This window comes from Saimiri boliviensis, chromosome 4 (genome assembly GCF_048565385.1).
Source record: "Saimiri boliviensis isolate mSaiBol1 chromosome 4, mSaiBol1.pri, whole genome shotgun sequence".
Lineage (NCBI taxonomy): Eukaryota > Metazoa > Chordata > Mammalia > Primates > Cebidae > Saimiri > Saimiri boliviensis.
The window spans coordinates 145,077,497-145,100,144 of record NC_133452.1 but is presented as its reverse complement, the minus strand read 5'-3'; the positions used below and the strand labels follow the sequence as shown (position 1 = coordinate 145,100,144).

General features: G+C 43.0%; 1 protein-coding gene across 2 annotated transcripts in view; it reads right to left on the bottom strand.

The window, feature by feature from the left end:
• LY86 (lymphocyte antigen 86) overlaps positions 1-22,648 on the bottom strand; it is a 73,168-nt gene that overhangs the window by 25,144 nt on the left and 25,376 nt on the right. For both annotated transcript variants that reach the window (XM_074398411.1, XM_003927377.4), the window contains exons 2-3: positions 15,400-15,486; positions 13,985-14,113 (exon numbers count right to left, since the gene is read on the bottom strand). In XM_074398411.1, coding sequence (XP_074254512.1) covers positions 13,985-14,113; positions 15,400-15,486 — 216 coding nt within the window. The remainder of the gene's footprint in view (positions 1-13,984; positions 14,114-15,399; positions 15,487-22,648) is intronic.

Here is a 22,648-nt window from a genome sequence, read left to right as displayed (position 1 = left end):
TGATGTCACCCAAAACCCTTGGGACCTTTCATTTCCACAACTTAAAAACCAATTTTCTCTTCAAAAAGACACTCAATGACAATCACCCAAAGATCTGGGTCCAAAAAAAAAGCTGACACTCAGAAATGACTTCAAGTGTTCAGAACCGGGGAGGTGAATTGGTGAATTTCTTTAATCCACTGCACATTAAAAACTGATAAAGATTGTACATGAAAGGAAGGGAAGAAATGGTGTAAATATACTTGGGCTCTTTTTATAGACCTGGAGTGTGAGAATGTTAATTAAAGGAATCTAAGAATTGGAGAGGATCTGAGAAAGGATGGAGTAAAAATGTAATTTTAGGTGTTATTTTATCAGGTTAAAAAAAAAAGACAGTTTCATGAGTTACTTGCAGTTATCTCAAGAACTTCACAAGCCCCCAAAAAAGCCCCAATTGAAGCTGTAAACTGTAAGAGACCAATTTAATAAAAAACCTCTCAGTCCAGCGAAGGACCACTTAACAGTGAAGAACACAAATGAGCAAACCTGGGAGCATTAAATGAGCGGGTGTCATTGGAGTGTTGCTCCTCAAAGAGTCACACTCATCCATTTTTTAAAACAAAAGTTAAAAAAAAAAAAGGCACAGACAGAACTTAACAGTTCTAAGTTCTGTCTTAGAACGAATTCAAGAAACTCCAAAACCTAGTCTCATTGCGTATTTCAGTATCCACCAAGTGAATGTCCATTCTGTTACTCTTTTTCACATCCGGGTGAACAATAATACAGTTAATAACTAATTGCCATTTCTACCCTTCCTGGGGACTGCATTCTGCTCAGCGGCTTTGCATACAAGTTCTCCAGTTGTCTTAATGCCCTATGGGGAGGCATTGCTATTTCTGATTTGCAAGTGCAAAAGCTGAGTTGCAGGATGGTTGGGCAAATTGCTCAACATCAGTTAGCTAGTGAGGAGGAGAACTGGGTCTCAAACCCAAGTCTGTCTGCTTCCAAGGTCAAGTCATTTGTACTGTGCCACCATACAGCAATTTGTAGAATCAAAGAGTAGGTATAAAACATGCCCAAGGGAACCCAGCCAGACCAGACAGGGATAGCACACCAGTCCTTGTTCTTGGACTCTGCTCCTGAGCCGGACTGTGTCCAAATCCTGACAGCCAGCAGGAGTGCTCTTGGGTTGTTCATGCCTGTAGTAGCAACATCCTTGAGTTGCAAGCTGAGGACACCAAATCCAGCCAACAAAAGCAAAGGTAATTTCTTGAAAGGACATTTAGGAGTCACAGAATTGGCAAGAAGGCTGGAATACCAGACAGAAAGTGGGCAGCTGTAGAGACTGGTGTGTTGCAACGAACCCCTCTCTTGCCAGAACAGATTGGGAAGGGGTATCTTTGTCTGTCTTCTCTGATTGTCTTGGTTTGGGTCAGAGAGTATCTACTAAGAAAAAAGGATATCTTCCAAAAAAAGAAATCATGTTCTAGTAGCTGAACCACTGCAGTGTATATCTGTTAGGGGCACCATTAGCAAAAGTTGCAATGCAAGGGGTGCATCCTCAGGCTGGGCAAAGCACCAGCATGACAAATGAATGCCAGGAGGCTGTCCCTCTGAATGCTCTGCACATGCTAGTTACACTGCCAACCTGTACTGCTCAGGCAGGTTACATTACTTGCCCAATGAATAGGAAGAAAAGCTCAGATTCAAGCCCAGATAGTCTGACCCCTATATGTGTGCTCTTAACCATGATGCTTAGAATATGCAGGTTTCAGTGCTGGGGAATCACAGGGGAGGCAGTAATCACTGAGTGACTGGGCAAGGCATCATCCTTCTTGCTGATCTCAATACTGACATTGATGACCTACTAAGTACCATGATGTCTCAGTTCTTTCACTCCCTTATCTCCAACAATCATTTCAATCTTTACACCTCAACCACCATCTCTCATGTCAACCCTGGATATTTCACAGCCTACAAAAAGGCACCACTTCTGAAATCTAAATGTCAAGGCTTCTGCCATGTGGCTTCCTCATATCCTGCCAGCTCACCAATTCTAGCACCTTGACTGAAATAACAGAAATTTAATTCAACTCACTCCCCCCACTGTTACTATCAACAACTCCCTCTTGCCTTCACTTTCTTCCTTACCTTCCTTAGATTCTATGGTCTATTATCATAATCTTTTCCTTGCCTCTAACCCAACAGCCTTGACTTTCTCTCCATTTCATTCTTGTCCAGTGAAACTCCAACCCAACCATCAACCTTCACTAGCATTGGAGCTACCGAATGTGTCTAAGAAAATATACATCTAGGACGACTGGAGTATCTTTAAATTTATGGGCACAAACCTAAAAAAAGCACTCAACACTGCCTAGAAATCTTACTGTATTTCTCAAGTAAATTTCTTCCCCACTGTCTATGAATATTGTATACCTCTTTTTGCTACTCAACACAACACAGGCCCTTACCATCCACTGCCCCCTACCTGTCTGTGACCTTCAATGAGAAAACCAAAGTAATCAGACTGGAGCCCCACTATTGGTGAAGTAGATGATGATGGGAGCAAAGAGAAGAAATTGAGCTGATCCTCAGAAACCTGGACAGCCCTGGGAAAGAGCAATGCGACTGACAAGCTAAACAAACAGACATCACAGAGGGCTGCATTTCTCAGACTGGGGCGGGTGAGGGGTGGGGAGCTCTGGGCTCACTCACATCAGGGCTTTCAGGATGTTTAGTTTGTTAAAATGCAAATACCAGCGGCTCTGGGATCCGATTGGAGGGCATGGGGGAGCAGTGAGTTGGCTTACTTAATTAGCTTCCTAAACGATTATTACATCAAAGTGTATGAATTACTGAGTTGGATTTATGGAATTCCATAATAGTCAAGGATTTGTAAAGAAGCTTGTCTTAAAAAATCAAAATTATTTCCAGTCCTAGGTCATCCTTAGTCTTAGTATACTGGGCTCAAGGAACATTAAAAAATTGACTGAAGTCAACGTACAGCTGCAGCATGGTTGGCTCATTTACAAACGTGCTTGAATTTGAAGATTGGGAGAAAGCACCCAGGGCTCTATAATTCCTTAAAAACCAATATGCAGCTGGGGGCATTGGCTCACGCCTATAATCCCAGCACTTTGGGAGGCCGAGGCAGGCGGATCACAAGGTCAAGAGATCAAGACCATCCTGGCCAACACAGAGAAGTCCTGTCTCTACTAAAAAATACAAAAATTAGCTGGGCGTGGTGGCATGCACCTGTAGTCCCATCTACTCGGGAGGCTGAGGCAGGAGAATGGCTTGAACCCAGGAGGCAAAGACTGCAGTGAGCTGAGATTGCACCACTGCACTCCAGGCTGGCGCCTGGTGACAGAGCAAGACTGTCTCAAAAAAAAAAAAAAAATAAATATATAAAATAAAAAAGAAACAAAAAACCCAATATGCTTCCTTTCATTTTGTTTAGCAAGAAAAAGTGCTCTTTTGCTTAGTCATTGCTCGTTACCCTCTGTAGGGTGGCTACTGCTTTTAGTTCTGTTTTTTTCCAGGTGATGCAGCAGCTGCCTGGTAATCACAAGCAGGAAACCTACCACTGAAGTCTGGAGACAAGGAATAATCTCATGAAAAGAAGAAAAGGATGAAGGGAAGATGATGGTGTTTGAAACTTCTAGTTCTATGAGAGATATAAATGGTGCTCTCTCCCCACAGGGACAAGAGGGCCAGGGAAACTTCACCTTGTTCAACCATCAGAGAATATGCAGGCTTGTACCAAAGGCATCTTCCTGCCACCTGTAAGGGAAAAGGTCTTAACCCTCTAAGCCTCAATAACTCCACTGCCTCTTCATGTGCCTTGTTAAGATGCAGACTTTCACTCTGGGACGCATGATGACTCAAGGGGCTCAGAGCCCTTGCTTGAGAAGTCTGTCATCAGCTGCACAAAGTAGCTGCCGTGGATCACTTATTGGATGCTTGCTGTGTGCAGAACACCAGCCCATGGGCTTTATCTGTATTATTCCATTTTATCCTTATGAGGTCACTTGTATTTTCTTTATTGTACAGATGAGGAAACTGAGGGTCAGAGAGGTTAAGTAACTTGTCAGAGGTCACATAAATGGTAGGTGCAGTGTAAAGGTTCAGCTATGTAGGTCTGGCTTCAAAATCTTGTGCTTAACCATGTGGTTCCTGAACTGGCATCATCAACCTCACCTGAGGACTTGTAAGAAATGCAAATTCTTAGACTCCTTGCCTGATGTATGGAACTGGAAACCCTGGGGGTGAGTCCAGCAACTGTGGTTGAGCTTGTGCTCTAGGTGATGCTGATGCCTGCTCGAGGTTGAGAACCACTGGACTGGGCTAAGGTCCCTACTCTCCAGAGGTAGCACTGCAGTCTGATGAATGAGGGGATAGGAAATGCTTCCAGAATAATATTGGTTTTGGTAGCATGCTGCCTGCAGCTACAAAATGACAGTGGGGATAATAATGGCAGGAGAAACAGGGCAATTTTCCAGGTCACAGAAAGCCAGCGCTCCCTTCGCGGGTCTGTAGACCCATTCACGAGAAGAGGAGCCAAGACACGAGTTCCTATCTCAGCCACTTTGTCACTGGGGCTATTGGCAGCAGTCGAAGGACAGGACTCGAAGCTAGGATTGGAGGATGTTGGGAATAAAGAGCAGGTATGGAACATCTGCAGCTTGTGAAGGAGCAGGAAGTCTAAAATGGCCCAGAAATCAAAGGTGAGCAAACAAATATAACATAGGTGATACCCAAGAAAAGACACACAGTAGCCAGTAGTCCCCCTTATCTGCAGTTTCACTTTCTGTAGTTTCAATTACCTGTGGTCAGTTGTGGCCTGAAAATATTACAGCATTTGAGAGAGGGAGAAAGAGAGAGATAAAGAGAAAGAGAAAGAGAGAAAGAAAGAGAAAGAGAAAGAGAGAAAGAAAGAGAAAGAGAAAGAGAAAGAGAGAAAGAAAGAGAAAGAGAAAGAGAAAGAGGGACAGTACTCACGTATTTTTTATTATAGTAAATTGTAATTGTTCTATTTTATTAGTTGTTATTGTTAATTTCTAACTTTGGCTAATTTATAAGTTGCATTTTATCACAGGCATATGTATGTATGGGAAAATAGTAAATATAAGATCTGGTGCTATTCATGGCTTTAGGCAGGCACTGGGTGGGTTTTGGAACATGTCCCTATCAGGTAAGTGGAGACTACTGTATTTTAAAATTTAGGCTTCTGTTAAGCTGCTTATTCCCCTTCTCTTATAGCCTAAATCAATGCCTGAATTCCTGGGGCTTGCATTTGTTAATATACGTGTAGTGAACACGAAGCAACTGAATCACTGAGCCCACGGTAGTGGGGCCATGGCTGGGGGCTTACTTTAGAGAGGCTGTCAGGTCGTCAGCATAGATTAATTTCTTCAAGGTAGCACCTGCTGGGGGGATGGTTCAGCCCTGTCTTCTACTCCAGCCGTGCAGGTGGTAAGGCATTTTGCAGAAAGCATTTGTGGATTTTTTCCAAACCTAGGCAGTAAACAGATTGCATTCCCGGCACTCCTCCCAAATTCCCTTCATTTCCTAGATCTGTGGAAAGGAGCACATTGAAACAGAAATAGAGGAGGCCACAGCAATCTAACGGATGGAATCTGATTGCTGATCTAGATATTATTGTGAAGACAGAATTTTGAATTGGTGCAGGCAGTGAGATTGAGAAGGTTCTGCATTGAATGATGCTGGGAGGATCAGCAGGTCCAACTGTTCAGCATGAACTAGGACCAGAAGAGAAACATCTAATTAAGGAAAGTAATGAAAAGAAAGGGAGGATGGGTAACCATGAGTACTCACTGTGGTTAGACTTTTAACTTATTTGTATATGTAAAATCACCGAGTATTATAATAGAATCCCTTAGCTGCTGTCAGAAAAGTATCTGCCTTCCGGGCAATATTATGCCAGACTTTAAATACAGTTCTCAGGGGATCTACTCTATTGCATATTGAAATTCATCTAATTATGATGTATTTCTCACTTTGGTCAAACAGTGTAGGAAAGTTCAGACTTACACAAACAATAAACCAGAGTCCAGTTATTTTCTCGATGAGAGGATTCTTCAGATTGCAAAAGGTGTCATCATAATATTTCTTTTATTGCAAGCTTTAAAAATTAATGCATTTAAAATCAAGTTTAAACCGAACGATTTTCTCTAGCTTGCATATTGCACACAGGGAGGTATGTTGATCTGTTGAATGTGTTTCCTAATGGATTTTGCTCATACTGAGAAGTGGCTCACGCAGGCATGGATTCTCCATGAATCAGTAGTTCTTGTGGGCACCATTGTCTTCTGCAGCTCTCTGGGATCCTGACATGAATATAGTATCATCAAGTCCTCTGAGCTTTTCATTGTGTTGGACTACGTCAATCACAGCTTTCAAGGTCTCAAAGATTCCTTAACCTACAGATCCTCTAATTTATAACCATACATACCCAGTGTATACACACATGCACACACACACAATTGATGTATTTAACTCCCCTAAAACTTTATTTTAATTTCAGTTGATTTTGGCAGTAGCTTGTGTACAATTGATATCTGCAAGTCAATCTGTGAATCCATGTGCAAATTATTTTTGAAAGCATATTACTCACTTGGTGTTATAGAACCAAGGCCACTTTGCCTGGGTTGACCTACCCTGGTCAGAACTCAGAGAGGTTTGGCCAGAACCAGGTTTGACAATTGATGTGTCTCTTATTATCAAGTGTGAAAATCGTGCGTTCCTTGGACACACTGGGGCAAGCAACACACACGGGGGCCTGTTGGAGGGTGGGGGATGGGAGAAGGGAGAGCATTAGGAAAAATAGCTAATAGATGTTGGGCTTAATGCCTAGGTGATATCATGGGATGGTATCACAGATCATCACTGGATGGTCTGTGCAGTCATTCATTATGGCACATGTTTAACTATGAAACAAACCTGCACATCCTGCACATGTACCCCTGAACTTAAAATAGAAATTGGAAATTAAAAAAACACAATTTTGAAAAAGAAAGAAAATCATGTGTTCATTCTATTTACTTTATGGGTTTAATCTGAGTCCTTACCCAAATCTCCAGGTTCACTTCCAGCTGAGAATCTCACATCTCCATGGTCCGACACAATATATTCTTGACAGCCCAAACATGAGCCACCTTCAGGTAATTTCTCCCCAGTTTTTACTGGGGTGGAGCTTGCAGAGCAAGCATGAAGTCTTGCTCCTGCTTCCCAGGGTGGCACCTGAGTTTCAGACTCCACAGTACATCTTACAACCAAATTTTGGCTCTATTTAACATTTCACTCTCATCTTCCTGACGTGGGATGTTCTAGGAAACTACTTGAACAAAGTGAACCTCACTGAGAGTGGACATCAAGATGTACTGAATGCTTGATACATCAGAGACTGAAAGAAACTAGAGTGAACTTGACTCTGTTCCAAGCTAGACAGGGCTGTGGGTGTCTCACGTGCGGTGTTGGTGAGTGCTGACAAACGCAGGCTTTGGGAAAAGTTCCTATGTCAGACAATTGTGGGCTAGGGTGACAGGCCATACTTAGATAGATGTCAGGTTCCCTTGAAGGGAGCAGACATTTCTAAGATTATGCATTCTGGGTGGAAGTCAAGCCAGTGGCAGAAAATAAAAATTTTAGAGGCTGACCTTAGATCAAAGGAAGAAAACAAACAGAACAGAACAACATAGCCACAAAAGACTTGTTCAGTTACTGGTCAGGAAACTCTGGGATCCTGAGCAGGTTGCCAGTGTGAAATGTCATGGACTGGCTGTTTCTCTGGCTCCTGGGCGAGTCAGTTTGAGTCTGAAGCCTCACCTCTGGCCTGTTTCTATGACAGACTCACCAGAGTTTAGAAATCAGCCCTGCAGTTTTCACAAACTGCTCCTGCCCTCTGCCTCAAGGTCCCTCAGGTTGGGGAGGAAGCCCAGAGGGACTCTGCTGTGATTCCTAACTCATCAGACACGTCACCTACCTTATTTAGTCTCCACAGTTACCCAATAATGAATCATGGTCACTGTCATTTGATAGATGCAGTAACTGAGACACAGAAAAATTAAATGGCCCTCCAGACTGTCCATGGCAGCTGTAGGGAGGGAAGGAGACCTCCAGGTCCACTTTCTGGCTTTTTCATAAGGTGCCCTTCCTCCTGCTAGCTGCCGCTCTGACCAGGCTTTCTGTTAAATCCCTTTTGCCCCAAATCTGATTTGTTGGCACTGGTCTTACAAAGCAGAATGAGAGCACAGGTGTGGCATTATCCTCAGTGTCCTGGATCTGAATTTATGCTGCAGCTCAGGTGAAGTGTCCACCTAGTGACTGCGTCAGCGTACCTGTGCTCAGTAACTTTGGCTAAGAGCCCTGGATTCTGACTTATCTTCTAACAGTGGTTCACAACAGTTACCCTGCCATAGAACCACCTAGAGCAGGATTGAGCAGTCAAAAGAAGAATACTATTTCACCATATGTAAGCATTAAATGAAATTTAAATTTCAGTGTCCATAAATAAGTTAAACAAAGCAAAATCAATTATAAAATACATGCAGCAGATATAGACACACCTCACTTTATGTAATCTGGGCACACAGCCATGTTCATTCATTCTCATATTGTCTATGGCGACCTTCACTCTGCAAGGGCGGAGTTGAGCAATTGCCACAGAGACCATATGGTCTGCGAAGCCAAAATGTTTACTATCCTGCCCTTTCCAGAAAAAAGTTTGCCAACACGTGGCCCAAAGGGCTTGTTAAAATACAGATCACTAAGCCCCAACCCCAGAGTTTCTGATTCAGTAAGTCTGGGTAGGGACCAAAAACTTGCCATTTCTAATAATTTCCTAGATGATGCTGATGTTGCTGGTCTGAGGGCCATACTTTGAGAACCACTGCCTTATAATAATGGCTGGTTATGTCCAAAGATGATTCTTGGATTCCTATAATTTTGTTATGCCCTTTAAATCTTTTTCCGTCTCAGTGGAGGGCTGAAATAAATTTACTTTTTCTCTAGCAAAGCTTTCTTTATGTTTAAGGAAGATATACAGCAGAGGGGTTTGGAGTTGGACAGAAACCCAGTTCCACTGCCTGCTGGCTTTGTGACCTTGGGTAAGTTACTTAACTTCCCTGAGACTCAGTTTCCTCATCTGTTAAAATGAGGCTGTATATAGGAAAAACATTGTTTTTCCTCATTTATTCTCAACACAGAGCACTTCTGGTCACCACCTGGCTTGATTCTCACTCCTAGAGATTCTGATTTCATTGGTCTAGGGTATGGCCTGGATGTTGGGACCCTCAAAATCGTAAAGGGAGATAATAATGCAGCACTGTCCAATAAAAATATAAAGAGAGTCACACATATAATCTTATGTTTTCTCGTAGCCACATTTTAAAAGGTGAAATTAATTTTAATATAATATTCATATCTTATTGACAAATAATTAAAGTCATATATTAATGATAAATTCAACTTGACTCGGTAGATTCCAAATATTAACCTTTCAACAACCAGTGGAACCACGATCGAGACAGTTGACATTCTTTTTCTCAGGCTAAAGCTTTGAAACGGAGTCTGTTCTTTACCGTTACAGCACATCTCAATTCAGGCTGGCTACATTTCAGGGGCTCAGCAGCGACCTGTGGCTTGTGGTCGCTGCTTGGGAAAGCACAGGAGTAGTTAATGTGCAACCAAGACGGAGACCCGCTGGGGTAAGGGCATGCTTGGCGTTTGCAGACCAGACCAAAGCTCCCTAACCACACAGGGGTTCGATCGGCATTATTGTTCTTGAGGATTGAGGGACTTGGCTGCAGCTTCCCTCCTTCAGGCTAGGAATTAGGTGTGGTCATTAAGGACATTTAGCGAAGCTCAACTTAGTCTTAGAATTGGCTGTCTAGCTTATGGACCCTGCTTGAAAGCATGGAGATCAACTAAAGCAAATAAATCTAAACGACTCGATGCTATTAGAGGAGACAGAAGGACTGAGGCAGCATTAACAGAGCAGAAAGGAAAACAGTGGCTGTGTCTCCTTCTCAGGGAGCCCACAGCCTGAGTAAATGGGGCTGTGGGCATCCCAGGCAAGAGGATGGCTGTTAGATGATCCCTTGATGTTCTACGCAACTCTTTGATTCAGAACTTTCTATTCAACTCCAAATATCGTTGAATAGTACACAGGCTGTAATTCTCTTTGAAAACTCTTAGATTTATTCCTAGGGGAACAGAATTTATTCTCTCTATTCTTTCCTACAGTGATAAACTCACATTTAAAAGAGTAACCTTGTAAATTTATCATAAAAGCAAGTGAGATTTTCAAAAAAGATGAAAATAAAGATCTGCAGAGATAAGCAGACTCAGCCTTTCAGAGTTTTGTGTGGTGTATACACTTACAGGCATTTTATGCAACAGGATTCAATAGTGGCTATGCTTCTTTGTCACGTAATATTCTTACAAGTATATTTTCATGCAATTTAGTAACCTACGGCATCATTTGAAAATCACAGCATATTGTGCCTTTGTTTGGCTGAATAATGACCTGCATAGTCTATGTCCTATCATTGGTCGTATACGCTATTTCTCCCAAATCGTCAATCACAGTGTAAGTAATGATACTGAAGGATCATCAGTTGGTCTTTGAATCCAATGTGACGCTTGCCTTAGAGCAAGCTGAGGACAACACAGAGGGAAAAGGGGGCAACATTTCCATCTCACTAAGCCTGACCCATTTTGTAGTTTCATCTGGCTTGGAGAAAAGCTGGCGAGATGCAGCTTGTAGAAGAATGTAAGTGAGAAGCATAGTAAGGCCATGGCAATAACGCCAAATAGCTCAACTGTGAGTGACACCGTAATGTGCCGCCCACGGTGGACATTCAGTTTCCTCACCGCTCTGCTACGAAGGACCTGCAAGCCCCAGAGAGACTCCTTTTTATGCGTAACATGGCGACAGCAGCTTGAGCTTGGATTTGGATTCACTTTAGTTCTCCCAAGTGCCATTCTCCCGGCTCTGGTCTTAGTATTAATCACTTCTTTGGAATAGAATCACTCCTACAGGAGGTTTGTGGTGGGTTAAAAAGTTTAATAATCCAAGAAGCCTCTCAATTTAAGATTTTAGTTTCTCTGGCTTATGTAGTTCATATAACTATTTGTTCACGCAGCATTTGTGTATCATTTTTCTGATCATTTGGCACTATATGAAGTTTCCTGGCAATTTCCCCGATGCCAGCTTCTCAGCTTGCCTATGCAGTCATCACTCCCATTAAAATAAAGCAAATACATGGCTGCCCAGCTGCCCAGCATTCAAATAAGAAAAAACGTCAGCCTTTTCAGCTGCTAAACTGAACTGAACACCTCAAACTGATTTAGGGAACCATCTCTCTTCTGTTTTCTCAATCCTATTAAAACCATACACAGGAAAACATAGCAAGGACCAGGAAAATGTACTCTGCACTACAGTTTGATGCATGTTGTGTCTTTATGCCACACGTAAGCAGCCTGAAGTGTCGTTTTAAAGGTGAGCTCTGTTCACCTTATACCTGTGTTCAATCCACCGTATGTTCACATGCAAATGCAATAAAACAAGTATCTATTGTACCTTTACTTTGTGCCAGCTCTCTTTGCCATGTCTGCAGAGACAGACAGGAGCAAGAAATATGCCCTCCTTCGAGGAGTTTGGAGTTTAATTGGGAGGGACACACACTCTAACCATAAAATTCCATTCCAGCTGGGGTAAGGGCTGCAGCAGCAGTAGGAACATGATGCTCTCAGAGCACCCAGAGGAAACGCTTTATCTGCTGGGGCTGGAGGAAGCTAGAGACGGAGAGAGAGATACTTGAGCTAGATCTGGATAAAAAGCAAATGGCAAGTGGGCCATACATACTAAGGGGACCGTCCAAACGATGTTGCATATGTTAAAATGCAGGCTCTGAAGAGAAAGTGGCAAACAAGTCCTTAAGGCAACTGCCTAAGGTATGTATGGCTGGCACATGGAGCAAGATGTGGCTGAAGAAGAGAGGAAGGGAGGGAGGGAAGGAGGGGAAGAAGGGAGGGAGGGAGAGAAGAAAGGGAGGGAAAGAGGGAAGGAGGAAGGGAAGATAGGGGAGAAGGGAGGGAGAGAGGAAGGGGAGGGAGGGAGGAAGGGAAGGGAGGGAGGGAGAGAGGGAGGGAGGAAGGGAGGGGCGGGAGGCAGGGGAGGAGGGAGAAAGGACTGACTGTGGGTGAGGAGTTCAGGGTCTGCCCAGCTGAGGGCAGGTGGAAAAGGTTAAATAGGGATGGACTAATGATGAGCTCAGCATTCTGAGAAATGCATGAACATACTTGATTAAAAATAAATCTCTCCAGTAAGTTGAGAGAGGAAACTGGACTTATCATTTTAAGGTGGGTGAGCTAAGAATAAAAAAGGTTCCAATATGAAACAAAGTCAGATCACTGGGCAGAAAGATTTCTTAAATGATAATTTTCAATAAACCCCTGTCCAAAAGCAAGACATCTTTATTTATTGTATTGTTTGTTCTTTTATTCATTCATTCATTAAAGCTAAGATTGGAGTCAGTGTGCCTGGGTTCAAGCTATGGATCCCTCAGGCTCTGTGACTTGGTGCAAGTTCCTAAACTCTGTGCCTCAGTTTCCACATTTATAAAGTTGGAATATTAATACCCTATTAACTTGTAAGGTTGGGGTGGGAAGTAAATGACTTACTGGATCTAAAGCTCCTTTAACAGGGCTTGGTACGAATGCTCAGTCATGTTAGCCATTTTGTTCTGTGTGTGTCTCTATTTGCGCTCTCTGTGTGCCAGCCACATTGGAAATACTGGGTGTAAAAACACAAAGGTGATATGACCCTACTCTCAAGCAGCTTGTGTCCAACGTGGAGCATATGTGGGAGTAAACCAGGACAGCTCAGCATGGCAAACGCTAGAATAGAGTGGTGTGCCGCACGCTGGGGAGGATGGCGAGGGTGGTGAGGGAGCCAAGCTGTCGACAGATGCCAGCAGGGTTCCCCCGGCTTCCATCTGGTCAACCCTCCCTGAAGTTCCTTGTTTTCTTTTTGTCTGCATGCCTCAGTGTAGGAAGGAGATTCCGATTTCTTCTAGATCTTTCATTTAAAAGGAGTGATTGCGCCATTTCACAAGGAACTTGACGGTTTAAAATTCTAGCTCTCTTGAATGAGGAATTCGATAAAGGGGTATTTCTGAGCTGTTGGGTGAGGGGTGTGTTGGGGGTATGCCCTGCCTTAGCCAATAGGAGTAGGAAGGAGACCCTGGGAGGGGAGAGTAGCTGGGAGAGAACCACTCTTGGGGAAGGATAGTCAGAGAACAGAGCCAGGTTTTAACTACACCACGGAAGAGTCTCAGAGCCTTGGGGGAGCCTTGGGAAGACAAGGAGGAAAGGAGAGATAGGGACAGGTGGGCACAGGTGACCTGCTCTTTCTTTGAGGCTGTATGGTGGGGGTAGAGAGTTGGTGCACTGGAGAAAAGGTAGCTAATATAATGGAGTTTCCGTCTCTGTAATTCGAGTGTAACTACCTAATGCCCCTGTTAGTCAGTGACCCACGTGGGAAAGGCAGTGATGTAAGTTTCATTTTTCCCTTTTTTGAAGTCCATGACTATACTAAGGACACCCTCCCACTATGGAAGTTGTGGCGGGAAAACTCGGAAGCACTCTGAACCTCAGTGGGTTTTTGGAAGTTCTTGGCTCTTTCTGCTGCCCGCCCTTTTTATAAGATGTTGCTACTCACAGTAGCAGTGGTCTATTTTCAAGCATCTCACATGTGTCATTTCATTTTGATTTTCACAATAGCCCTGTAAGGTAGGCCTTACGGAATGGGCCGATGGAATGTTATTTTTATGTAACACAGGCTGATAAGTGAGGATAAGCCCGTCCAAAGGCGAGGGGCAGAGCCCAGGCTCTGATCTGGGTGTCCCGGCCTCAGACGCAAGTTTGTGTTGATCTCTCTGCAGGCCCCTGCCAGCAGTGAGCAAGTCAGATGACTTACCTCCTTTCCTTCTTCCACAGAAAGAAAACTTGGGCAGAGCCTCCTCACAGATGGGATAGGAGAAATTCAAAACAGATGAGCCTTTAGACATGAGAGCTAGATCAAGAAATAGCTCTTTGATGTCCTCTCCTGGAGGAAAGAGAAGAACAGCTTTACTCTTACTGTGTGTTTCACTGTGTATCAAAGGCATTCACAGTGTAAGGCAGTATGAGCTAAAGAACCTTTTGTTTCCATTACTCTGCTCTCTGTGGGGAACAGTTTTCTTTCCTTAGTAAAACAGCACTTAGCGCTACAGGGGATTACGATGGGACCCTGGGTATGAAAGGTGGCCGTTTCTCAAAATACCTGCTTGGACAAGGTAGCTAATCAGCTGAGCTCCCCACCCTGATGCTATGGCCTTTTAAACTATTTGGGATACAAATAGTTACATCTGCAGGTCTGGCTTCTGGAACTTCCCAGCTGCATAGTATCATTTGTTCCCCATGGTGGTGATGGGGTGTGGTCAGCCTGCACACACCTGCTACCATCGCCCAGGAGGTATTGCGGCACGGGTACACAGGAAGCGGCAGCGGGTTCCATGGGCGTGGCTTCCAATTCCGTCTTTTTCTCCATTCCTCCCTTTCGTGTTCCACCCACTCTTCCATGTCTCTTTTTTCTCTTTTTTTTTTTTCCCTCCCTATAACATTTCTTGAGCTGCCGCTAGAGCCCAGATACCGTGTGAGATTTCAGAAATACAAAGATGCGTGAGAGTTCTTGATTTCTGTGAACGTTCCCTCCATTTCTCTCGAATGATTCCACATGTTAAGTTTTTAAAACCTCTCGACTTTGATTTTGATATAACTGTTTTGGAAAAGGAGGTAGTCTAGTAGTTATAGCAAATATATTGACTAACCGTAATTGCACGATCACATGAAAGTTGAACAGTCAGAAAGTACTCTAGCTGATTGATTGGGGTTGGGGAGGAAATATTACCTCCTCTCCTTGCCTTTGTCCAGGCTTAAGAACTTGTATGAACTATTTGGGATACAAAATAACACAAATGACAACCATACTGCTGGTAGTAGTTTTATTTGTTGCTAACTAAGCAAAAGTTAAGAGAGGCTGAGTAGATATTGATACTTAATCTCCAAATATTTTCATTTTTTGCTGGTCGTACTGATTTCAGGTGCTTATATAGTCCAAATGAGTGTCTGAAGTCTTATACACAAAAGTACAGCATTAAATGAGAGTTCTACCCTACCTGGATTTTACCCAGGGAGAGATTTGAAAAGGAAGACGTAATAGAGTGAATTCCAGAGAGTGGTGAAGGTACAATATTTTAGCGAGTCATTATAGTTAACACAGTCATTGGGTGTGTGGAGTCGGAAGAGGCTGTGAAATGCTTTATTTCATGCTAATCATTTTTTGAAACTTACTCAGGATAATTCCAAATCTAATGTTGACATTTGGTTTTAATTCCTTGGAACACTTTTCGATAGAAAAGCCAAAATCTTGCAATGGATCTGCGAAGAAGAAAACAATAGATTAGTTGTGAGTATGTTTTATCTGCAAACAGGTTCAAAATTTGCACCAAGATTGTTTTCACATGAATTACTACATTTATTCAAAAGCATATTGCCCAACACTTTTAAAAATAAGCCCATGATATTTTCATCAGCTCCCCGCAGTGTCTTCAAAGCTAAAGTCAGGTTCACTCTGATAACAGGGTTTCCATCCATGGGATGAACAGTGTCTTGCTAGCTGGGTCATATTTTTACTTGTTGATGTTTTTATCATGGAACGTTTTTATCATTGCCTGAATTACTTTAGTTACTGAATGTTTGATCTTAAAATTGCTCATGGATTGCACAAAGCTTTTAATAAAGCATCTATTAGTATTATTAAAACAGGGAGATACAAAAGTTAGGAGAGCTTGAGTAGACATTAATATTTAGGCTCAGGCCGCATGCGGTGGCTCATGCCTGTAATCCCAGCATTTTGGAAGGCCGATGTGGGTGGATCACATGAGGTCAGGAGTTCGAGACCAGCCAGCCTGGCCAACATGGCAAAACTCTGTTTCTGCTAAAGATACAAAAAATTAACCAGGCGTGGTGGCACGTGCCTGTAATCCCAGGTACTCAGAAGGCTGAGGCAGGAGATTCACTTGAACCTGGGAGACAGAGGTTGCAGTGAGCCGAGATCGCACCATTGCACTCCAGCCTGGGCAACAAGAGGGAAATTCCGTCTCAAGAAAAAGAAAAAAAAAAAATAATTAGGCTCAACATATTTTCTCAAAAGATTTTCTTTTTCTTTTTCTTTTTTTTTTTTTTAATAAGAAAAAGAATAAAGAAGAGGAAGAAAGAGAAAGAGGAAGAGGGAGAGAGAATGGGGGTATTGCTTTGCTGCCCGGGCTAGAATGCAGTCTAAATATGGGTATGCCTATAATTGTCCTTAATAATGGAGACATGAAAGAAAATGAGGGAAGAGAGTAACAAACAAGGAGCCAACCAACATTGCGTTTAAACTTCTAAGTTGATATGATGTGGTACTGATAAGAGTGTATATTTTGTGTAAAGTGGAGAGTTCTATAAATGTTAATTACGTTTACTTGTTCCAGATCTGAGTTCAAGTCCTAGATATCGTTATTAATTTTCTGTCTCATTGATCTGTCTAATATTAATGTTGAAGTCTCCCACTATTATTGTGTGGGAGTCTAAGTCTCTTTATAAGTCTTGTATGTCTGGGTATTCCTGTATTGGGTGCGTGTATATTTAGGACCTTTAACTCTTCTTGTTGTTGCATTAATTCTTTTATCATTATATAATGTCCTTCTCTGCTTCTTTCGATCTTTGTTGCTTTAAATACTATTTTATCAGAGGCAAAAATTGTAACTTCTGCTTTTTATTTATTTATTTTTGCTCTCTGGTTGGTTGGTAAGTCTCTCTCCATCCTTTGTTTTGAGTCTTTGTGTATCCTTGAATGTGAGATGGGTCTGGATGCAGCATACAGTTTTAGTTTTTTGTCCAAATTGCCTGTCTTTGAATTGAGGAATTTAGTCAATTTAAATTTAGAATTGATAATGATATATGTGAGTTTGATACTGTCATTTAATATTAGCTGGCTATTTTGCCCATTAGTTGATGTAAATTCTTCATTATATTGATGTTTTTTACTTTTTGGTATTTTTTAGAAAGGCTGATACTGTTCGTTCCTTTCTATGTGTAGTGGTTCTTTCAGAAGCTCTTGCAAAGCAGGCCTGGTGGTGATGAATTCTCTGAGTGCTTGCTTGTTCACAAAAAACTTTATTTTTCCTTCACTTATGAAGCTTAGTTTGGCTGGATGTAAAATTCTTGGTTGAAAGTTCTTTTCTTTAAGGATGTTGAATATTGGTCCCCACTCTCTTCTGGCTTGTAAGGTTTCTGCTGAGAGATCTGCTGTGAGTCTGATAGGCTTCCCTTTGTGGGTAACCTGACCTTTCTCTCTGGCTGCCCTTAGTATTTTCTCCTTCATTTCAACCCTGGTGAATCTGACGATTATGTGCCTTGGAGTTGCTCTTCTTGAGGAATATCTTTGTGGTGTTCTCTGTATTACCTGAAGCTGAATATTATCCTGCCTTACTAAGTTAGGAAAATTTTCCTGAATAATATCCTGAAGCATATTTTCCAGCTTGGATTCATTCTCTTCATCACATTCAGGTACACCTATCAAGCGTAGATTAGGTCTTTTCACATAGTCCCATATTTCTTGGAGACTTTGCTCATTCCTTTTTATCCTTTTTTCTCTAATCTTGTCTTCTTGTTTTATTTCATTGAGTTGGTCTTCGACCTCTGATATCCTTTCTTCTGCTTGATCAATTCGGCTGTTAAAACTTGTGCATACTTCACGAAGTTCTCGTATTGTGTTTTTCAGTTCCATCAATTCACTTATTTTCCTCTCTAAATTTTGTATTCTTGTTGACATTTCGTCAAACCTTTTTTCAAAGTTCTTAGTTTCTTTAGATTGTATTAGCATAAGTTCTTTTAATTCACAGAAGTTTCTTATTATCCACGTTTTGAAGCCTGCTTCTGTAATTGGAACCCACTCGTTCTCCATCAAGCCTTGTTTCGTTGCTGATGAGGAACTGGGATCCCCTGGTGAGGGAGAGGCATTCTGATCTTGGGTATTCTCAGCCTTTTTGGGCTGTTTTCTTCCCTTCGTTGTAGATTTATCCATCTGTGGTCTTTATAATTACCGTCTTTGTAATTGGGTTTCTGAGTGGACGTCCAACTTATTGATTCTCAGCGCCGAAATCTGAGCAACCCACTGTGCCTACTAAATCAGCGGCATTAAGATGGATGGTGCTTTTCTGACTCTGCACCAAGAACCGACGCTCCGAGGCGCCGGCAAAGCCGCCTCGCCGGTCACAAGAATCGCGCTGGCGACCCGTGGGGCTCCTCTGCTGGGAATCGCCTGGTGCGTGAGCAACAAGAATTCATATGAAGGTATGGTGTCCTCTCGTTCTTTGCGTTTTCAGTGGGAGCTACAATCCCGAGCTGCTAGTGATCAGCCATCTTGGATCTCTCTCCAAAAGATTTTCAAAGTTAAGACCTGCCTTTGTAATTCTGTTTAATCCCATCCCATCCCATCTCACCCCATTTAATGTCATATTTCTCACTCCCAAACAGTCCACTATCTACAAGGCATTGAGTTAGATATGTTAGGGGCGATAAGGATGGCCTTTTCCACATGTAATTTCTTTTTTTTTTTTTTTTTTTTTTTTTTTTGAGACGGAGTTTCGCTCTTGTTACCCAGGCTGGAGTGCAATGGCGCGATCTCGGCTCACCGCAACCTCCGCCTCCTGGGTTCAGGCAATTCTCCTGCCTCAGCCTCTGGAGTAGCTGGGATTACAGGCACACGCCACCATGCTCAGCTAATTTTTTGCACCATTTGTAGAGACGGGGTTTCACCATGTTGACCAGGATGGTCTCGATCTCTTGACCTCGTGATCCACCCGCCTCAGCCTCCCAAAGTGCTGGGATTACAGGCTTGAGCCACCGCGCCTGGTCTCCACATGTAATTTCTGCTCATTCGCAAAGCTCCAGCGGCTTAGCTATGCGTCAGAATAGGTCCAGAAAGGATCCACTGGCTCCGATATCCATGCTCCACATCAAGAATCCATCCTCCATTCCTTGAGACCAGGGTGGCAGCCTACACAGCAGCACATTTCCACCATGTTTGATTTGCCTGTGTGCTTTCTCCCATTCGCGGCGGTCTTAGCCTTTCTGGCCATTGTCTAAATCTTGGGTCTTGATCATTCCCATCTTCTTTGTGAAGGCTTCCCTGCCCTTAAATATTCTCTTGCTTCCTTGAATTCTTAAAACAATGATGTCCGGCATTCTCGGCAAACTGTACAAACATGTATCACTCTGTACTTTGCTACGGGGCTTATCCCACAACACTTAATCTAAACATGAGATTCCTTGAAGGTCAGAGCTAGTTTCTCGTTCTGTTTGGTTTGTTTTCCATTTCCTTTTCCTTTATGTTTCCCACTGGGCTGGAGTCAAGAGAGCTATTTTTAATAGAGAGTTCACCTTGTACTAATAGCTGAGCTTTGCACTTTCCTAGCATTTTCCCATTGAATTTTCCAGATTCCCCAGCACCTACCAGAGAGCCTCACAGTCTGACACACAGGACGCACTCCGTAAGTGTACGTGATGAGTGAATGGGTGGGCCATCTAGTGGAGCTGTTTCTCAGCTCAAATCTAGCCCTCACTCCTCTGCTTTTTAACTGGGCTCTCGGCAATCGTGTTTCTCTTTTGCTGTTTGCCAGTCAAGGTACCAGGGAGACGGAGGCTGGACTTGAAGAAAGGACTTGCTCCTTCTTGAGTGCTTGGTGAGAGTGTCAGTGGCGATGGCCCATCACCCTGGCAGTGCCAGTTGGCTCCAGTTTCCTGCTCTCTTTTGCACTTTCCCAGCACCAGCCAAGGCTCAGCTCTGCAGGGCCCTAAGCTACTGCAATAACAGTACATCAGAAGCCGCCACCCCTTCCTTAGCAGTCTGTGTCTCAGCTCCACGGGTCCTTCTGTCAGGCATCCAGTTTCTTTTTTTCTTTTCTTTGAGACAGAGTCTCACTCTGTCACCAGGCACCAGGCTGGAGTGCAGTGGCACAATCTTGGCTCACTGCAACCTCCGCCTCCCGGGTTCAAGCAATTCTCCTGCCTCAGCCTCCCTAGTAGCTGGGACTACACGTGCAGGCCGCCACACCCAGCTAATTTTTGTATTTTTAGTAGAGATGGGGTTTCAACAGGTTGGCCAGGATGGTCTCGATCTCTTGACCTTGTGATCTGCCCACCCCGGCCTCCCAAAGTGCTGAGATTACAGGCTTGAGCACCTGGCCCAAGCATCCAGTTTCTAATCCCCACAATCTCTGCCTTTGCTCTCTCAGCCGTCAGAGGTCCTTTCTTTGCTCTTTTGATTCTCCAGCAACGCGTTCTCTAACCAACTCCCTATATCAAATTCTCTCTGTTAAAATAACTGATATGGTCTTCGTTTTCCTGACAGGACTTGCAGAATAAACAGTAATCTGAAGAGATAGGTCTAATGTACCTCACTTTACTGTTATGAAAATATAGACTCAGAGACATTGTATTAACTTACCTGGATCCGCACATTAGAGAGTGTCAGAGTCAAGATTCAAAGCCAGAGTTAAAAACAAACCAACAAATTGCTTCCTGGTATTGTGCAGTGAAACTCACAAAGTAGAACCTCAACTACATATGTTACTTATTTGATTTGTAAGATTGCCCAGAATATTTTGTGTGCAGTCATATGGCATCTGGTAGCTCTGTTTCATAACTGATTTCCATTTCAGCTTAGCTATGAGCTCACAGTTGCCAATGATAGTGTTCCAGACAGTTTTATCATCCACATTGCTGACCTGGAAGATGCATCATTGTCTATGATATCTGCAATGGAAATGATCACTAGGCAATTTCAGCCTTGCAAATCTAACGTAAGTACACTTTTGTTTGATCAAAACCCCTTTGGTCCAGTCACTAGTTTTCCTCAGGGTAGGGAAGAGCCCTTTTGTCTTATGCTCATTGGACTCCTTCTTAAGTATCTCTGTGGTGTCCCAGGGCTTCCTTCAGCCTGGAAAATAGGACCAGGGGGTTGGAGACAATAGTTCCTGCTATATCCTTGGCACTCTGTATTGAAAAAGATAGACGCCAATGAACAGATGCTTAGGAAGGTGCATTCTCAAAATTGTGGATAAATTTAAGTTGCTATCCAGGCAAAATAAAAGAGGCTAAGGATGTATTACGTTGTTAATTAGCAGCTACAGAATTACACTGTCTGTTTATCAATATTTTAAAGGAATGGATAGAAAGAACCAACTAAGGGTGGGAGAAGGGAGCAAAGCATTTTCTTGGTGCTAGAAACACGTTGTTGTTAGGAAAATAATCTTAATAAGGAACAAAGTCACAAAGAAAGCTGTAGGCTGCATCTCTCTGAGGATCTGTATATAGAAGCAGAAAGACAGATTGCTTAAAAAGTGCTTAGGGGTTTGGTGAGCTTTCCCAGCAGTTATTTCAAATTTATATGCAAGAGTGATATCTTTGAGTGTAAACATGCAGTCTGTGGTCCTCTTGGGGAAAGTGACATTGGTTCCTCCCCTCCCCCAAACCCATCCTCTCAAACCCATATCCTTCTTTGCATTTATTTGCATTTCCACCCAGGCACTTTGAATGCTCTGTATTACATTATATTTGTTTGTATACCTCTGTCATTCCTCCGCTAGATGCTGCAAAGCTGACTCCCCGGTGCCAGAGCTATGCCTAATGTCTTAAGATTACTTTAGATCTCCAGTGATTGTTTGCTGGATAAATAATAGTGGTTATTTGTAGTAAATTTGCTGAGAACCTTAAGGCAGGATTCCTCAATGTTGTCACTATTGACATTTTGTTTTGGGCATCCTTTGTGGTGGGTGTTATCCTGCACATCTTAGGATGTCTAGCAGCATCCCTGCTCTCTCTCCACCAGATGCCAGCAGCACCCCCATTCCCTCTAGCTGTGACAACCAAAAATATCTCTAGACATTACCAAAGTATCCATGGGGGACAAACTCACCCCTGGTGGCGCTCACTGCTTTAAACAATCGCTTTATCAATTTCCAGGCTTTATCTATGCTGCAAATGCCTCAGAATCACCTACCAAAATAAAAGATGGTAGGTTGCATTTTAAAGTAGTTCTCCTTCTACAGTGTGAATAGCGATGGGCGGGCCGAGAGTGGAGAGACTTTCCCTTGGAGCCTTGCCTCAATAACTTTTAATACATGTAAGATGGATCATCTAGCTTTGGACGTTGTGAAACAATAACATCGGAAAGTTAATCAGAGTTGGTGTTCTGGGAATTCAAGGGCAGAGATAAGTGTTTCCTCCGGATACGTCACTGTATTTCAGCAAATGAGCTGAGGAAAGAAGTCAAAGCTTCATCATGAAATAGAAGACTGTTCATTTTCACTATTTCTTCCTTGACCTCTATGTGACACTCCCTTGCTGTCTTGTCCTGCTGACTTCTACAGCTTCAGCACAAGGGAGGACAGAATTATAGTGGATGAACCCAGGACACCCCAAACTGCACCTGCTCCCCTCTCCCCCAGGCACGTGGGCCCTGGAAGGCAGGCTTCTCCAAACCAGCAGCATGTGA